General features: G+C 36.1%; 1 protein-coding gene across 1 annotated transcript; it reads left to right on the top strand.

Moving 5' to 3' along the window:
• The first annotated feature begins 474 nt into the window (after positions 1-474).
• LOC122401782 (laccase-4-like) lies at positions 475-20,139 on the top strand. Its single transcript, XM_043404136.1, has 9 exons — positions 475-724; positions 2,121-2,220; positions 3,008-3,128; positions 10,062-10,272; positions 12,613-13,008; positions 14,163-14,528; positions 15,773-16,048; positions 19,409-19,624; positions 19,916-20,139. The coding sequence occupies exons 1-9, from the start codon at positions 601-603 to the stop codon at positions 20,065-20,067; spliced, it is 1,962 nt and encodes a 653-aa protein (XP_043260071.1). The 5' UTR covers positions 475-600; the 3' UTR covers positions 20,068-20,139.
• The last annotated feature ends 232 nt before the right edge of the window (positions 20,140-20,371 follow it).

Here is a 20,371-nt window from a genome sequence, read left to right as displayed (position 1 = left end):
AATATTTCTGTAACTTTTTAATAAAGCCTGAATCAACAAATTAGAATTCTTGATTTTCGTCCTATTTTGGCTTCTAGAATCTCCCATTACAATTTTTCCCTGTACATTTGTACATGGTGTTATAATTTTTAATATTTAAATCAAACATCGCAATAAATCATATTTATCTGTGCTAATTTATTTTCTATTTTAATCGTGTGTTCAAAATATACTTTTAGAAATTTACGGTTTCCTTTTTATTCAATATCGTAGGTCATATTGTAGGAATGTGGTTTGTATATTGAGAGGGATTGAATAATAAATTTAGAGTATAATAGTCAATTTTCAGAAAAAGTTTGATTCTTTTTCGCGATTTCGAGCAGTTCGAGCCACTGTGCGACGCTTCCTCGACATCACAAAGTTCTCTCGTTCGATCGTGCATATCTCGTTGTCGCTACAATTTTAATTGCGTTTCGTTGACAAAACAGGGGGCACTCGATAGCGATTATCGGAGGTCTGAGCAACGGGGAACGTTGCTTCTTAGATTTTCCGAGGACCGTTGATAGACGGATAAGAATGCTGCCACCTTCTGTTATCGTTGCATAACAAACCCGGTAGGCGATGCAGTCTTCTAAACGTGCGAATTGCGCGATGACGCCGGCCACCTACGGTCTACGGTTTCTCCTAGTCGTCTTTATGATCGCGGCTGCGGCGACTTTTTTGCATGTTAACAATTACAGGCCCAGTAAGTTCATCACGCGACTATAGCGACTAGAGAAATTTACGGGAATCGTGGTTGCCAGAACCTTTTACTCTTCTTTCGATCACCCAAACTTGGAAGAAAGGATGAAATTAGCTCGCGAGGAACAAACAAAAATCGATCGATCGAGAGTAAATAGTACAAACAGTGGCCACGGAACTCGACAAATCAGACTTCTCCCCCCATGAAATACAATTTCACGATAGCGACGCTATTAATCTTAGATTCATGATCGTTAATTAACTTTTTCCGCGAGTCTGAATTCCATCCAGAAGCAATCTCTTTCCAAAAACAAATAAAAAATATCAACTAAAATTTTTGTCTATCGATTATATGTGATAGAATTAACATTGGAAGGTGACTTTCTTATTTTTATTTGCTAAACTATATAAATCCTATCAGATTGTTAAGTCTCGATAAAAAGTTTCGTAAATAAAGGCTATTTCTAAGGTTACTTCAGAGTAATTGTCCAAACAATATTTTTAAAATTATTTCTTTCGATAGTAGTCTGTCCTACACAAAAGTTTCATTCCACTTTATTCATATGTGTTCTGATAGAATTAACATTGGAAGGTGACATTCTTATTTTTAATTGCTAAACTATATAAATCCTGTCAGATTGTTAAGTCTCGATAAAATGTTTTTGATTAGAATAGTTTCGTAAATAAAGGCTATTTCTAAGGTTACTTCAGAGTAATTGTCCAAACAATATCTTCAAAATTATTTCTCTCGATAGAAGTCTGTCTTACACAAAAGTTTTATTCTACTTTATTAATTTTTCCACAAAAACCACCCCCTTTGCACCTGTACTATGATTGCTGTGAGTTGTAGTTCTAGCTCGATAGACAGAGAAACGAATCGAAAGGCAAACTTTTTGCAGATAAGTCGATAGAGAAATTTAGAAACCTAAACACTGAAAGTTTACTCTGAGATTGCACCGTTGCACGTGAAAATTGCATTCGAATCGCAGCGTTACGAAGTTATTCGAAGTCAATTGTCGTTTGGTTTATTTCTATACGTGGAAACATACTTCGAGAACGTATATCACCGGATACTTCAACGCTTCTAACTCGAAACTAAATAGTATTTAATCGACGTTTCCGATAAAAGAACTTCTTTTCGCGACTTTCTACTTCCTCTCGATCGTCTCGATCGAAAGTAACATTCTGGCAAGCACGATTCATTAAACGCAACGCGAACAATGTAGCAGTAATTAATTGTTGTAACGAGTAGAAATTTTTAACGACGCGAGGATCACTACGAATTTGATTTTTCTTTTTCAAGACAATAATTCGCTGCTTTTCTGACGCTCGAATATTCGATTTTACTTTCGGTTGAAATTTTATTTATTTGATTCGTCTTCTGTTTTGTTTCATTTTAGAGCAAATATTCCTCTCTTGCGACAGACCATGTCATCATCTGGACTGGCCCATGATTTGTCGAGTGAAGCTCACCCTCGAAGTCTTTCAGTCTCTCAGCAAGTAAGATAACAACAATTCTATTTTTTATAATTTATGTTTACACAGAGAAAGAACAAAAAACGTCAACGTACCTTTTGGACGTTTATTTGTAGACTAAAATAATATTTTTATAGAATGTTTTACCATTTTTAAAAAACATGAATTAAGCTTGTATTTACGTCTTTGAAATAAGAAGCTATGTTTTTTATTTAAAATCATTAATGATAAGATTGTTCTGAACGAGATGATCAAATTTTTTAACAAAACATTCAACCAGCATAATTCTATCGAAACAGTATTTACTACTCAAAATGTGATCCAGCAAACTCTGTACAGTTTGAATAATTCTCTTCAAGTTGCCTGCTTCATAGTCGACATTTCTGCAAATAACCATCGAAGCATAAGGATCACCGAAAAAAACGTTTCGAATCGGGTGAAAATGACAATGGTTACGTGAAAATCACAAACCCGCAGATTTCCAATTTCCGATCAATTGTGCTCTTCAAAGTGTGAAAGGTTAAATCCATAAACGTAATAAATGACGATTACGTAACGAGGAAAGAAACGTTTCCCTCGCTGCGATTTGCAAGACGTCCTGTTGCATCAATCGCATAACCGTCTCGGTATTTAGTAATTTCTATCAGAATCATCAGCACGGTGCGCCCGTTGCAACAACCGTTATGCAATTTCTCGACGAGCCGAAACGCGGAAGAGCCTCGAGCCAAGCAACACTTTGCTCGATCCGATGTTTACGTTTCTGTCGTAATCGCGGTGAATTATTTTCTGTTTCTTTTTTCTCGTTGCACAGATCGTGCGGCGACTGTCTACGAAACGAGACGGCGTGTCTGTCTAATCATTGTGTGTCGGCGGATGGCCAGAGACGCGGCATCCTGACGGCCAATCGTCAATTACCTGGCCCCATCATTCAGGTAATCAACGAACCAGTAACAGAAATTCTAAAAACAAATTAAATATTAGGTTCGTGCAAAAACAATTGCGGTTTTTCCAACTAGAGGCTTCAGCGATTGATCGAAAATTAATTCCTTTGGAACTACATTCGTATGGTATACCATTTCAAAGCGTGAAGTTTACTCTGTTAATATATGCCACTTGTTTTTGCTCGTGCAACCACAGACGAGATATATGAATAGACCTTTCACCTTATGGACTTTCGCGGCCGAATCTGACTGCCATACCGGCCTGAAAATTCGGAGGTGATTTTAGCGGCCTCTTCTCATGGATGACAGTCAGTTGAGAAACTAGGCACTGAATTAGTATTGATGGGCAGCCAGCTGTAGTGTGTGCGTAAATACATGTGAGTTGACTATGGGGGGGATTGAAAAAGACAGTGCAGTATTATCAGATGGCAGACCCGTGCCCAAAGGGAGCTGCCCCACCACTTACACACACTAATGCCAACCACCTTGTATATGAGTTCTGGCGTTTCGTATCTCTTCGAGGATTCGAGAAAGGCGGCGAATGTCAGTCTATCCTTCTTGCTCTTAACACAGCCGAAATTCGATCTATATAGGCGTATACAATGTATAAGCAAAATACCATAATGAAACAAAAATTTCAAAAATTTTTTTTACGGAAATACAAGTTTTAGGACCCCTTGATCATATTTTAACTATTAAAAAAAAGACATTTTTTTACTATGCTTATGGACGTGCGTTCATATATTTATACTATTAATACTATTGGGTCTAAACAACCGAATAAATTTCACTGTAATTTTTAATTTTTAAATCGGAAAATATTTGAGAATACTGTCCTATTTGTCCTCTTTGTTTAGCAATTTAAAAAAACGCTGACTCATTAAAATCAATCATATGAAAATGAATGGAAGTTGAGACCGCCCCTACTGAAAATAAAGGACTGGAAAATTTTTGTTCTTTCAATGAAGAAAACTCTTTTGCTTAATCTTTTTCGAAGGCGAAGGCAAAAAAGTCGATTTCGCCACGGCAACAATGGTTGGACGCGACGCGTGGACATTCTCCCGAAATAGGGGATCGGCTTTTGTTTTCCAGAAACGCTAGCGACAATGTATTTTCCAAGAGAGTCGAATGTAAGGACCACTGAAGGACGCTCAGTCTACGATACATTTATGACAGAGTTTTGGGATGCATGCGGCCTAAAGAGCGAATGAGACTAAACAGGCCTGGCAACGGGTGACGCGATAGCGGACGACCGCGTTGAGTCTCCAGGTAGCGCGTGTCGAGGCATTGATTGTTTATGAATAGAGAGGGAGTAGTTAAAAGAGGCAGACGACCTGACGTCGTATTGCTGGAAAAAATGAAGACTTTGTCCTGAAGGATCTGGCCACGGAGTGGGGAAGGCGTGGGACCTTCCGGTAAGAGCACTGTGAGGAACGGCACAGGACTTACCCCAGAACCGTCAAAGGCAAAATTTCTAACATACAGGCATGTCTCTATAAATTTCAAATCCATTAATCAATATGAATTTGTGATATCATGTCAGCCAAATTCGAAAATATGGTTTCGAGAAAAACTCATTTAAAATTTCTGGTATGATTATTAACCGTTGGGTACTCTTCCCTCTAAATGGCTATAACTTTGTTATTTTTACGAATTTTAATGAGTCTACGTTTATTATAATTGCTAAATGAAGAGGACGAGTTCCGAGTCAAAGATCAGTTGCGGGGTTTTAAAAAAGGACAGATTTGCAGTTTTGTTCTCATTAATGTTTGCAGCGTGTTTGCGAGGGATGTGTCCGATATATACATATGTATATAATCAATTCATTTTCCTTCAATAATTCTCCATTGCAAAAATTCTACAGTATTCTTACATTTTTTTATATTTTAAAATTTTTCCATGTTATTAGAAAGTAGATATACGACGTAAGTTATACAACTTATAGTTCCTAGCATGTATAACATGTATATGTATATAACGCATGGTCGCTTCGTATGGAAAGTCAATGAATCTTCAAAAAGCGCCCAGGTCCGATTACGAGAAATGTAAGGTCTGTCAGTCACGATGGCTTTTGTCGTTTACTGACGATTCGAACGGGTGGCGATGCCAGCAGGCTTGCTTTCGAGAAATGTAAGCGACGTCAGCGATGCAAGAGCGAGAAGGAAAGCGAGTATCAGCCTGTTCTTCTCGGCTCTTCCGAAACTGAATGAGCTCACGTACAAGCAATTGGGCATAGTGTACGAAAGTGAGGAATGAGAAGTTTCCGGGGCCCCGTTGCACAGTCTGATTAAACTGATTTCGAGTCGCAAATACGTTTCTGCTGAGTTATTTTTTTAATAAATGATGTATTACAATTTAAAATAAAAAATAGAGAATTTGCGGTGTACGTATCAATGAAATACATCCTTAGGAATTTTAATAATCTTGAAATTTTTAAATACTCTTAATCGATTGATTTCTCCAATGAAATTAATCGATTAATGTCCAATGATAGACCCTACAGCTTTAATTCCGTTCAAAAATAATAAAATTTATGTAATTTTATTTTCTGTCTCACTTCCTCTTGTGTTAATTTCTGAATCTGTTGATAACGTTGCGAGTGACACGAAAATGGTAATGGGGTCCCGGGACCCCAGAAACTCCGGCCGAAAAATTACATTACGTGAAAGGTCTATTCATATACCTCGTCTGTGGTGCAACTTCCAACGCTGTCTACCGGCAGTCGTCAAAGGGAACGTCTGCAAATTGGTATCGATGATCCATTTGATCTTGATATCTGCTTTTTGTACAGCTCAACAAGTTTAACAAGATTCCAAAATTAATGGCCTCGATGCAGAGGTTCAAATTTTATTAACAAAAATATATTTTAACTTTTGCATCGACGCTCTAACTTATTTTAGTTGCTTTAAATTCGACGTGGGTCACTTTAAACTCCGCGTGGGTCACTTCAAACTCGGGGTGGGGCATCTTAAACTCGGCGTGGGTCATTTTAAACTTATCGTAGGGGGCCTTAAACTTGACGTGGGTCATTTTAAACTTATCGTGGGCGCCTTAAACTTAACGTGGGTCATCTCAAACTCGACGTGGGGCTCCTCAAATTCTACGTGGGTCATTTTAAACTTATCGCGGGCCACCTCAAACTTGACGTGGGAATGTTTCGTTCGAGAATTAAATGGTGTCGAGAGAGAAGCATAATTCAATGAAAATTATACTTTGCACGCCACAAATGGGATTCGTATCAGGGGAAAAGAATATTTCACGTTCCGTCGAGTTCTTATTTACGAGGCAAATTGAAATAAAATCGAGTCGATTTCGTACGGCGGGAACGCGAATGCTGTTTGCGAAATATCAATCTTTTGCTTTCACGTAGAACGAAACGAACTTACGTGAAAGCAAAAGTAAAACCGCGTCTCGGATTGCACTTCGATTGCGTCGAAACCAGACCAACGTATCGTGTTTTTGTTATTACGTAAAGTCTTTTTAACGACATATTGAATTCTCTGGTCGCGTTCCAACCTAGAAAACGATTTATTCTAGAAATAAATCTCCTCTGTAGTCTAATATCTTCAAATATCGGCTGTTTGCATCGAAATCTCTTGGAAAATTCGTAAGAAGCAATGCAAATGGCCTCGTTGATTACTCGTTCGATTAGAATGCACGCTTTATCTCAGAAAAAATACTATCGAGTCGGTGATTCGTTAAATCTCGAATAGTCTACATTGTGGAACGATCGTATGCGTTAACTGGCCAGCATAATAATTTTCCAGATAGAAAACGCGATAAAGGTTCGCGTATTACGCCGAAATTTAACGTTCTGAGTCTAACGTTTAAAAAAATACCGCTGTATGCGCTCATTAAATTGTGCAATACGCGTAAATTGATGGTAATTTATGCGTTACGATGAACGGATCGAGATCGATATCGTAATAATTTGCAATTAGCAACGTACGTGGTGCATTCCTCTATTATCCTCAAAGAACAACAACTATGCACAAACGTGTTTGCAACTGTATAAGCATTTTTCTGCTTCGACTTGCCAGTGGCATTTAGATAACGGTCAATGTTTCGTACGAGGCGGAAAAATTTTAATCAACTATTGCAATAAATTAATTACGTGTATTTCTAGCATGGAACACTTCTGTGACGCGATAATTACCAATATTAATTCGATCAATGATTTGTTGAATTTTTAATGAATTGAAAACATAAATCGACTCTTCCTATCGTTTCGCGTATAAAAATATTAAAATACCATTAGAAATTTTGTCAAATTGTATGCATAGACGATCCACTTATAATGTTGATTCCAGTTATAAAATACATTTACATAGACGAACCAAGAAAATAAATTTCTAATAAATTGAGACCATAAATCGACTCTTCCTATCGTTTCGTGTGTAAAAATATTAAGATACCATAGGAAACTTTGTCAAATTGTATGCATAGACGATCCACGTATAATGTTGACTCGAGTTATAAAATGAATTTATATAGACGAACAAGGAAAATAAATTTTTAATGACTTGAAACCATAAATCGACTCTTCCCATCGCTTCTTGCATAAAAATATTAATATACCATTTGAAATTTTGTCAAATTGTATGCATAGACGATGCACCTGTAATGTTGACTCGAGTTATAAAATAAATTTACATAGACGAACCAGGAAAATAAATTTTTAATGAATTGAAACCATAAATCGACTCTTCCCATCGCTTCTTGCATAAAAATATTAAATTGGAAATTTTGTCAAATTGTATGCATAAACGATGCATCTGTAATGTTGACTCGAGTCATAAAATAAATTTACATAGACAAGGGAAGAAAATAGATTTCTAATAAATTGAGACCATAAATCGACTCTTCCTATCGTTTCGTGTGTAAAAATATTAAGATACCATAGGAAACTTTGTCAAATTGTATGCATAGACGATCCACGTATAATGTTGACTCGAGTTATAAAATGAATTTATATAGACGAACAAGGAAAATAAATTTTTAATGACTTGAAACCATAAATCGACTCTTCCCATCGCTTCTTGCATAAAAATATTAATATACCATTTGAAATTTTGTCAAATTGTATGCATAGACGATGCACCTGTAATGTTGACTCGAGTTATAAAATAAATTTACATAGACGAACCAGGAAAATAAATTTTTAATGAATTGAAACCATAAATCGACTCTTCCCATCGCTTCTTGCATAAAAATATTAAAATACCATTGGAAATTTTGTCAAATTGTATGCATAGACGATGCACCTGTAATGTTGACTCGAGTCATAAAATAAATTTACATAGACGAGGGAAGAAAATAAATTTCTAATGAATTGAGACCATAAATCGACTCTTCCCATCGTTTAGTATATAAAAATATTAAGATACCATAGGAAACTTTGTGAAATTGTATGCATAGACGATCCATCTATAATGTTGACTCGAGTTATAAAATGAATTTATATAGACGAACAAGGAAAATAAATTTTTAATGACTTGAAACCATAAATCAACTCTTCCCATCGCTTCTTGCATAAAAATATTAATATACCATTTGAAATTTTGTCAAATTGTATGCATAGACGATGCACCTGTAATGTTGACTCGAGTTATAAAATTAAATTATATAGACGAACCAGGAAAATAAATTTTTAATGAATTGAAACCATAAATCGACTCTTCCCATCGCTTCTTGCATAAAAATATTAAAATACCATTGGAAATTTTGTCAAATTGTATGCATAGACGATGCATCTGTAATATTGACTCGAGTCATAAAATAAATTTACATAGACGAGGGAAGGAAACAAATTTTTAATAAATTGAAGACATAAATCGATACTTCCCACCATTTTTTGTATAAAAATATTAAGATACTATTAAAAACTTTATCAGATATTTCGTATTTTATATTTGCATTCGACAGCTCGATCTTCACGTTGAGATTCCATTCACCGATTAGATCGTGGTTGTATTAGGTGAATAATGCAATTTATAAATATGTACATTTCATTCAATTCGAAACGGATGTGAGTCTCGAGTCTTGCTTTCTAGATTATTTATTCCACGCCTGCTAGGATAAAGCAGTAGCCTAACATAAGGTATGAAATATCTCAAGTATTACGCAATCGATGGTTATGCGTTAATATTTTAATGTTCAGAGTCATTAAAGAAATCAATTTATGCAAAAAAGAAAGCACAGTTCGATTTAAGAAAGAGGTGTAATTGCATATTGCATTAGCATCGTTGCACTCACCAAACAAATTACATCATCGACAGATTTCTACTCTATAGTTGTATTTTCATTTGATGACATCTCCAAAAAAGACGAATAATTAAATATAATCCATTTCGTACTTTTCAAAATTATTATTTATGTTCTTTCACCAGAATTAATTACGTTATTCAAATGAAGTGTTGCAAGTTTTTTTTTAGAGCCCAACGACAATATCGACTCCGATCTTTTTTAAATTAATTCAAGGTAATCTTTTCACGTGCAACAAATTCTTTCGTAACATCATCTAGATTATACTATATTAATATTTTTTGAGAATTGCGACCGTGTAGAAGTTATTTTTCATTTGAAAAAACAATATGTTCCGAGGTTAAAAGTGTGTTCTGTGATTATAGATTAGGAAACGTTTTTAACACTAGATTTACGGAAATCGTCAATTTGACGGATGTCTGGTTCCATAATTTTAATTAAATATTATTTTTTAATAATTTACGCTGAACTTGATTGATGCAATGGCATGAATACATATTCTAAGTAAAAAAAAAATCGTATTTTAAGGTAATCGTCAACATGAAAGGTATCAATAAATATACATACGTGACCGTAAATCTAGTGTTAAACGGGTTGGAGCAAGGAACAAGATGTGTCCAAGATATGGCGAGGTTTCCAGACAGGTTCTACGCTTTTCAGGTTTGTGAAAACGACATCTTGGTAGTGGATGTGATTAATCGACTTCCGGGCAAAGCAGCCGCGGTGCACTGGCGCGGTCAAACGCAGATCGAGACACCCTATATGGACGGTGCACCTCTGGTCACCCAGTGCCCGATACCGAGTTACACCACTTTTCAATACAAATTCCGTGCCTCGGCTGCTGGAACTCACCTTTGGCATGCTCACGCTGGTAATTAAATAAATGATAAAGTTCCAATTACTGTGAGTAATGGTCAATTAATCAATCGAGTTATGCGTTCCCAAAGTGCAAAAAAGTGCGTGGGAATAGCTATCAATGAAGATTAATAAAAATAGCACTATTGTTACATCAATAAACTTTATTTATTGTGTATCTGTATGCTGCATAGATTATTTGATAAAGAGTCGAAAGGAACATTTCCACTTTTATGCAATAAATTGTGTTTATTGGAAAACACAATCGATCGTGTTTAGAGGGAGTAATTAGGGCAAAAGGTGGTAACAAAAAATATGAATTTTTCTGTATTAGGTATTTTATAAAATTTCCACTTACTTTTGTCCATTCACAATTGTTTGCACTGTTCATTAAATTTATTAGCAATTTACCTGTATAAAAGTGAAAATATTTCTTCCAGTTCTTTATCAAATAATCTATGGACAATGTTTATTTATATGACATTAGTATTATTTTAATTAATCTCCATTGATATTTTTGTTATCTGTTCACTTAAGGGGGGAGATTCATGTAAAATGGTAAAACGAGAAGTGATATTTGACAATTTTTTTACAGCAGAAGGGTTTGATGAAACTTTTCGCCACTTTCCTCGTATATTCTTTAGCATTTCAAGATACAAATATCTTTTTTCCGTTACGTTTTATCGACTTTGGATGAAATAATAAATGTTATTCCTTATGTGCAGTCTGGCATTTTTTTCCTTCGATCTAGAATAAAAAATCGAACGACATTTCGTTCATAATAGTACTATAGGTCGTATGAATTAAAATTCTTCTTAAAAAATGCAAAATTGTCGAAGATATATGTCTCTGAACACAAAAAGATGATTCTTGCAATAAATTTCTAATTTAATTATGCAATAAACATAGTTTAAATAATTGCTATTATGAACAATGTCAGTTCATACGACGCGTAGTACTATTGTGAACAAAAATTGGTTCGATTTTTTATTCTAGATCGAAGGAAAAAGATGCCAGACTGCAGATAAGGAATAACATTTATTATTTCATCCAAAGTCGATGAAACGTAACGAAAAAAAAATATTTCTATCTTGAAATGTTAAAGAATATATGCGGAAAGTAGCGGAAAGTTTCATCAAACCCTTCTGCTGTAAAAAAATTGTAAAATATCACTTCTAGTTTTACCATTTTACATGAGTCTCCCCCTTTAATTTTGAACCTGATTGTACTTTATGCGAGATGTGTCTGTGCAATTGCCGGTCACCGGTGGCCACCATGTTTAAATAATCCTTTAACTAGAATATTGCATACTTGGCAAGTCAGTAAAAAAATTCTGAAACAAAGAACTGAAAAGAAACAAATGTTTAAATAGTCCTTAGAATGTTGAAACTCAGTGGGTTAATTAAAAAAATCCTGAAACAAAGAGCTGAAATGAAACAAATGTTAAAATAGTCCTTAGTATATTGATACTCAGTGGGTTAATTAAAAAAAATCCTGAAACAAACAGCTGAAAAGAAACAAATGTTTAAATAGTCTTTAGAATATCGATACACAGTGGGTTAATTTAGAGAATTCTGAAACAAAGAGCTGAAAAGAAACACATGTCTAAATAGTCCTTTGAATAGAATATTGATACTCAGTGGGTTAATTTAAAAAATTCTGAAGCAAAGAACTGAAAAGAAACAAATGTTTAAATAGTCCTTAGAATGTTGAAACTCAGTGGGTTAATTAAAAAAATCCTGAAACAAGGAGCTGAAAAGAAACAAATGTTTAAATAGTTCTTAGAATATTGATACTCAGTGGGTTAATTAAAAAAATCCTGAAACAAAGAGCTGAAAAGAAACAAATGTTAAAATAGTCCTTAGTATATTGATACTCAGTGGGTTAATTAAAAAAAAACCTGAAACAAACAGCTGAAAAGAAACAAATGTTTAAATAGTCTTTAGAATATTGATACTCAGTGGGTTAATTTAAAAAATCCTGAAACAAGAAGCTGAAGAGAAACAAATGTTTAAAAAGTCCTTTGAATAGAATATTGATACTCAATGGGTTAATTTAAAAAATCATGAAACAAGGAGCTGAAAAGAAACAAATATTTAAATAGTTCTTATAATATTGATACTCAGTGTGTTAATTAAAAAAATCCTGAAACAAAGAGGTGAAAGGAACCAAATTGTTTAAATAGTTCTGAAACAAAGAGCTGAAAAGAAACAAATGTTCAAGTGGTCCTTTGAATAGAATATTCATACTCAATGGGTTAATTTACTAATTCCTGAAACAAAAAGCTGGAAAAAAACAAAGTGGAGGCAACTTCGTTTCGTGGACCATAGTTAAGCGAAGTTTGGTGAATGTTCAGGGGCTGACGTCACCAATGGGATTTTCGGCGCGTTGGTCGTGAAACAAGCAGACATAAAGGACGCTCATCGTGCCTTGTACAATATCGACGACGTGAATCACGTCGTCCTGGTGACCCAATGGCAGCATACACCCGAGATCTCGTTCAGCCAAGGACACTCGAAACCAGCGATTCTGCTGATCAACGGGAGAGGACGTCAACCGAATGGTCCAAATGTCCCATATACGACGTTCACCGTCGTTCCAGGTCGTCGTCACAGGTTCCGCGTTGCAAACGCTGGCGGTGCTGGATCCTGTCCAATAACTATTTCCATCGATGCTCACCCCCTTCTGCTGATTGCCCTGGACGGTCACCCCGTAGACCCGCGTCAGGTCACGTCGATCACCTTGGCTAGAGGTACGTGCCACGAGCATAACTATAAAAATGATTTCAGTAATTGCGTATGTCTCTGAAGGTATCAAGAATAGAAGAGTTTAATTTATTTTTCATTTTTATTTTTTAATGTACCAAAAAGTCACTGAGCTTCGACTTAGGGAACATATAGACCTAATGTAACTTTGGCTAGAAGTACGTGCAACGAGCATAACTATAAAATTGATTTCAGTAATTGCGTATGTCTCTGAAGGTATCAAGAATAGAAGAATTTAATTTATTTTTAATTTTGATTTTTTAATCTCCCAAAAAGTCTGAGCTTCGACTTAGAGAATATATAGACCCAATGTTTACTTTGGCTAGAGGTAAGTGCAACGAGCATAACTATAAAATTGATTTCAGTAATTGCGTAAGTCTCTGAAGGTATCAAGAATAGAAGAGTTTAATTTATTTTTCATTTTTATTTTTTAATGTACCAAAAAGTCATTGAGCTTCGACTTAGAGAACATATAGACCCAATGTAACTAAATGGTAAAATGCGTAGAATAATCGCTAGTTAATTATTATAGGTTAGGAGGCAATATTTGCCACCCTCGATCGACATACAAACGGAAGTCACGGTCATTCCTTGGAATTTTCCATCCGCGAATTCTCTGAACCAGCGCCTTGAGGAATAAAAAAAAATGCCATAAATTAGAAATCGCATGCGGGGAATCCATTCGCTGCATACATAGATGACGTTGAGATATCATCGACATTAATATCGATCGATCTTTCACTTCTTCCTCCTCTATTGTGGGGATTGCCGCTTCGTAGCTCTTCAAAATAGATTGAAGCGTTACATTTGTTCGTATTAGTACTATCTGTGCATCGATAACTTCTTTCACAAGCTTTAATAAACTGTATAATAACCCAAAATAAAATAAAAATAATTACATACAGAGGTTTCTGTAACATCACAATCAGTTTACTTAAGAAAGGGAGGAGAAAATTATCACTGTATTGTGCTAAAGATTTATGCAATTGCAAGCTACATAACAAATTTATTTCCTTCAACCTGAGAATTGATTGTTTTAGTTCCACAGTGAAAAGTCCTGTCACGTGGCAGTCGAAGCGTTAGAGGCTCGAGGGAATACGTCAGTTTCAGATTTTAAAGGGTTCTGATATTTTCGTCGCAGGCGAAAGAGCGGACTTCGTTCTGAAAGCGAACAAACCAGTCGCCTCGTATTGGATGAACGTGCACACGTCGAAGGAGTGTGGGACGAGTCCCATAAACGGCGCCGCGATCCTGAAATACACGGGAACCGTCATGAAAGACCCGTTGTCAGCGTCGGATGCCATCGATCAAGCGGAAACGGAGGAGACGACGACGAACCGTCTCGCTATGACGACCAATCCAGCGGAAAAATGTGGCAATCCGGACACCTTGTGCGTTACGGAGCTGAAGTCGTTACGAAAGATGCCTAATTCCCTTTCGGAGCCGAAAACGGACGTCACGATACGCCTGCCAATAAACTACAAGCTTCAAACTAATGACGTCGTAGGTGGGTGATCGATAAACGTTGGATACGAAAAATGTAAAATAAGGAGTAATTTATTTTTCCAAACATTGTACCTCGAAATTATTACCCGAAACCTCAAATTAATTATAAAAATTGTTGCACACGAGAGTGTTTTTGGGCATCACAATCTTGAGAAATTTTTATTTAATATTCGTACAAAGTAGGATCTATAGATCTGTTCTACTATGCGATTATTTAGAATATTGCAGAATATTTAACACGTTTAATTGGTAAATAGTTAAAAGCATGTGTTACGTTAAATAAAATTACTATAAATTTAGAAATAAACAAAATTTTTTGATTAATGTTTGAAGAAATAACAATTTTGAGCATTGTGACTTTTATCTTATACAGGGTGTTCGGCCAATCCTGGGTACAATTTTAGTGGGAGATTCTAGAGGCCAAAATAAGGCGAAAAACAAGAATATCAATTTCTTGATTGAGGCTTCGTTAAAAAGTTATTAACATTTAAAGTTCCGCCCGTATTGAATTTTTTTCTCGAAAGTGGGCAGGATTTCGAGAGTATGTCTATTCACCAAGAATGATTACAATCGACCCCTTCAATCGAAAATAATTTTTTCAGAACGATTTGAAACACATGAAATTTCAGGGGATTCATTCATTCATGATCAGACATCATATTTTCGGTAATGAATTTTTTTCTCGAAACTGGTTAGAATTTCGGGGGTATGTGTGTTCACCAGAAATGATTGTAATTAGGCCCTGCAACCAAAAATAATTTTTCCAGAATGATTTGAAATTTTTTAATAACTTTTTAACGAAGCCTTAGTCAAGAAATTGATATTCTTGATTTTCGTCTTATTTTGGCCTCCAAAATCTCCCATTAAAATTTTTCCCCAGAGGTGTAAAATAAAATAGACAGATATTTGTTGCCTCGATTAATAACGAGGTAAATTCCGCTAGATTACTATTGACAGAGTAAAATGGACTACAATTTTTTTGCATTAAAGCAAAGCAATTAGGGTCAACCAACGGTGATGTTAATTAACACACGACTCCTAGTACTGGTATTTCTCATTAACAGAGCTGTCATTCTTAATCACCGTGACGTGAAACAGGAAATACTGTGCTACAGTGTTCAGTAAGGAGCCAATCAATTTTCATCTGTTACAATTTTAAAAATTCCTTGTGCTTCGATAATTGACAGTCTTTCACGAGCTAAAGTTTGGAGAAAGGATAAATATCTGGATATATTCTCGTTTTAGGTAACGGTGGCATAGAAACGAGAATCTTGAACGTCAACAACGCCTCGTTCACGTACCCATCGTCGCCCCTGTTGTCTCAGGGTGCTGACGTTTCTGAAGAAAGTCTGTGTTCCTCCACTTCCTCCGACGATCTCCATAACGACAACAACGAAACTACGTCGGTGTCGTCGCGACGCTGCCGTCACGGCGCTGCGACCGCGTCCGACACATGCGAATGCGTTCATGTGAGGTATATACCGCTCGGAGCAACCGTGGAGATCATTCTTCTGGACCAAGGTATCGTATATAATTCGATATAATTTAATCGTAACAGCTGATACGAAAGGATTAAAAATTTTAACGAAATAATATATTAAATTTTTTCAATTTTTAAATTAACAGTCTTGAAACTGTGGAAGATTTCGTTAAAAATTTCAACGAAATAATATATTACATTTTTTTGAATATTTAAATCGACAGGAAGATTTCGTTAAAAATTTTAACGAAATAATATATTTATATTACCTGATATAATTTTTAGCAATTTTTTAAATTGACAGGAAGATTTCGTTAAAAATTTTAACGTAATAATATATAATATTTATATTACCTGATATAATTTTTAGCAATTTTTCAAATTGACAGTTTCGAAACCGTGAATGGTTTAGATGTCTTTTATACACTAAAAGTTAAAAATAAACTAATGAAATTATTTTTAAAAATTGAAAAATGAATCCAAACAAATAAAAAGGGTGAAATAATTTGAAAGGATACAGAGCGAAACGGGCAAAAAAAAATTGTAACATGAATCAGTATTATTCTGTGCAGCTATAGCTATCGGTTTGAGGGTGTACTCGAAGGTCTTGTAGGTTCAGGGATACAAACGCTTCTACGAGACTTCCATCGCTGTTACACTGTGAGATAGAGCGATCAATAACCGTATAGAACGTTTCTCGGCGTAATTAAATTCTTCGGACGTGTCTTTTATCCAGATTAAAAAAAATAGCAGATAAATAGGAACGAGTAACCAAGCTCCATCCACGTGTCCATCTATTAGACATGTTAAAGAGGGTCAATTTTATGTAAAAGTAAAATATACTTAAGCGTGCCGTTGTACCAGCTTGCAAAAAATGTGAAACCGTGGGAAGGGAGATCTTCTCATACTAAACAACATTATTTTCTCACAATTTTTGTTTAGTCCAAGCTTAACGGGAGATCTAAGACGATCCAGTTTCACGATCCACCCGGTACATCAACTTGTACGTTCGCGATACTTCTTTCATTAGAGTCCACCCACACTGTCGACTTTACGCACGAGATCTTAGACGAAGAATTACTTTAGAAAAATTCATTTACTCGAATACGACGCTTCTTATAAAACACAAACTATTGAAATAATTCTTGTATACAAAATTATATTAATTACTGTGATATATACTTAGGTTTCGTAATCTACATTATTCTAGGCAATTTTTTCTTTAAGTTTTTAAACATACTTGTTGATATATAATTGTTACCTATGCCCTTTTTTAAATTTAAATGGACTGTATTTCACATCAAATTTCGCAAATACAAATTATCTTACACGAAGATAAAAGACACAGCTGAAGAATGTAATTACGGAATGTCGTTTAGGTAGTATGACGTATTATATTCTTAAGCTTTTATATCATTATCTGTTCTACATAATTTCACCTCCAAACTTTTACGTATGTACAAGTAATTAATTTTGATATAAAATCTATGTTCGATCCGAGTTCCCAGAATGTCTGAAATATGTTCTGTTGACGCTGCGTAGAAGCGATAAAATTAAGCAGCGAGGAAACTACGTAATTTCGTGCGAGAACGTCTTTCAGGATCACGTTTGTGCGCGACCGTCACGTGTCATCTTCGAGTTATGTGTCACGCATCTACGGCTTCGTTCGCGATGAAACGAAACGAGAAATTAGATTTCCAATTAACGCCACGGTAAACATGCTCGTGCAATTTCCAACGCTGTCTACCGGCGGTCGTCAAAGGGAACGTCTGCAAATCGGTATCGATGATCCACTCGATCTTGATGTCTACTTTCTGTACAGCTCAACAAGTTTAACAAGATTCCAAAATTAGTGGCCTCGATGCAGAGGTGCGAGACTGTATCTCATAGCGTTAAATTTAACGCGGGTCACCTTAAACTTAACGTGGACCGCCTTAAATTCGACGTGGGCCACTTTGAACTTACAGTGGGCCACCTAAAACTCGACGTGGGCCGCTTTAAACTTATAGTGGGCCACCTCAAACTCGACGTGGGCCGCTTTAAACTTATCGTGGGCCACCTTAAACTCGACGTGGGCCACTTTGAACTTACCGTGGGCCATCCCAAAGTCGACGTGGACCACTTTGAATTTATCGTGGGCCACCTTAACCCCTTAACGCTCATGCCCGAGTCTGACTGTCTTGAAAAACGATATTTCTTTAATCTAATTGTTTAAGGGATGACAATATTTGTTTTTCTTCAAATTATACGTCGAATACAACATTGCAATTAACAAAAACTGTATTTTTATACAGTTTGGAAACAAATCCAATAAAGAAAACTGATCATTCTTGGTTGACCCGAAAAATATAAGCGTTAAGGGGTTAAACTCGACGTGGGCCACTTTGAACTTACCGTGGGGCACCTTGAGCTTATCGTGGACCACCTTAAACTCGACGTGGGCCACTTTAAACTCGACGTGGACCATTTTAAACTTGATGTGATTGAGTTGCAGTTTATCGTGATAAATATGACAGATTTTGATTCTTAATATAAGTTTCGTCGTCGATAAGGATGCCCACAGGGGAATTACACGCAAACAAATCGATAGACTTTGACACTCTATATTAGTAATGGGATAATTTATATGCAAATTCGTGTAAAATAATGTAACATTGTATCAGCTTCGAGGAACGTTAGAAATCTTGAGGTATCCTATCGTTTCGTCCCGTAATGAACTTCCGTATATCACGTAGACCTTTCTGTTTAAATTTTGCGTTTGACGTTCGTGTCTAACAATACCGGGTAGATAGACCAATAGACTACGTTGTCGGGATTATGTTTCTGACGCAGATGTCGTCCCAGCGCGGAACGAACATTGAATAAAATATGGGGCTTGTATGAAACGAAGCTATAACTCGTGGAACTATACAGGAGATGATCTCGATTCGCAAAACTAATCAAATAGATTTTCCAGAAGCTTATAAAAGGCACAACGGGAACACCGAACGAAACGTCGTCTTTGTTTCGAAAAAGTCTTGCGAAACTGGCGGTTAAACTTGCTTCTGAAGTATGTAACCTTGAGTTAAGAGCCTTGATCTATATTTCTGTTACTCGTGGAGGCTGGTAATATTGATCGCGACTCTATTCCATCTCCGTGAATCGGCCGTCTATGAGAGCTCACAATTTTGCTTCTTTATTTAATACAGTCCTCGTACACGTACACTGTGATATGGTGATTTGCTCCGGACGCGTTGAATTCCGCTTTAGGAACGCTACGATTTCAATTTCTACGCTCCGATGGATTCGTCTCGATCGCGAAACGCTTTGGAAAATTACCTATCCGACTTCAAACGCGCTCGAACGAAACGCAAACGGTGTCACGCGGTGTTCCGTTAATAAAACGTGCTCTGTTCCCGAAGGTGGCCTCGACGATCTGGTCTACCATTTGCACGGGTACAGTTTCTACGTGGTGGGGGCGAGGAAATTTGGGCGTAGCGTGTCTCTTCAAGAACTGAGAAGCTTGGATGATAAAGGACAACTGTTCGCGAGGAATCTCGACTGTACGGTAGTCAAGGATACCGTCGTCGTGCCGAAATTTGGCGCTGTTGCTATCAGATTTAAGGCTGACAATCCAGGTGAGACCCTCTGTACCTTTATTAAAGGGAACATCACCTCGAACACCGAATAAAAGCAAATAGGATTTTTCTTATTTTATAAGTTTAAAGGTCCTAACTCCAAATTAATAACGAAAGATCCACGAAGAATTTTATAACTTCGTTACATTATTTCGATCGTCGTAATATTTCGAAGTATTCTTGAAAAAAGACTACAAGAATCGTATTTCTAATTTCCTTTGAAACAAAATTATTAAAATTAGTTAGCAATGCCCCTCGTTGTTTAATTTTAATCGTGACTTGGGTATGCAGGTTATTGGATGCTACGAGACGAGCACGCTACCGATTGGACTCGCGGTTTGGACGTGATTCTTCAGGTTGGAGAGACTGACGACATGGCTACAGCTCCCGAGGACTTCCCTAAGTGCGGATCCTTCGTTGGACCGGACTACTTCCTTATATAAACTGTAAATTACTTAAGGTTCAAGTGTATATAATTGTAAATAGATTCGTAGAGACTAAAACTTTTATATAAATCGGCAAACATTCCATTTCATTTCTTTTTTTTAAGCGTCTACTAATCTTATTTCTTCGCTGTTCGTTTGTCGGAGTTCTCATTAATTGTCCAATGCAATTCCACACTTTGTTTGAGACTCGTTTCGAGCCGAGGAAGTGTACGAGCCTTGGCAACGCTTTGTATTTTATTCTCACTCAATAAATATTGTCAAGATTATCTGTTGTTTATTCAGGTTTGATTTTTCTTCCTCT

This window comes from Colletes gigas, unplaced genomic scaffold (assembly GCF_013123115.1).
Source record: "Colletes gigas isolate AHSC1104 unplaced genomic scaffold, ASM1312311v1 Colletes_gigas_Sc00028, whole genome shotgun sequence".
NCBI classification, from domain to species: domain Eukaryota; kingdom Metazoa; phylum Arthropoda; class Insecta; order Hymenoptera; family Colletidae; genus Colletes; species Colletes gigas.
Note: the sequence above shows the minus strand (reverse complement) of the source record. Positions and strands in the feature narration are given on the sequence as shown.

What these genes read in the sequence shown, in the direction of transcription:
- LOC122401782 (XM_043404136.1), top strand. Translation starts at nt 601, where the DNA reads ATGCAGTCTTCTAAACGTGCGAATTGCGCGATGACGCCGGCCACCTAC. An exon ending in GTCTTTCAGTCTCTCAGCAA is followed by an intron (nt 2,221 to 3,007) that starts GTAAGATAACAA and finishes CTCGTTGCACAG; the next exon opens with ATCGTGCGGCGACTGTCTAC. An exon ending in GATCATTCTTCTGGACCAAG is followed by an intron (nt 16,049 to 19,408) that starts GTATCGTATATA and finishes CTGTTCCCGAAG; the next exon opens with GTGGCCTCGACGATCTGGTC.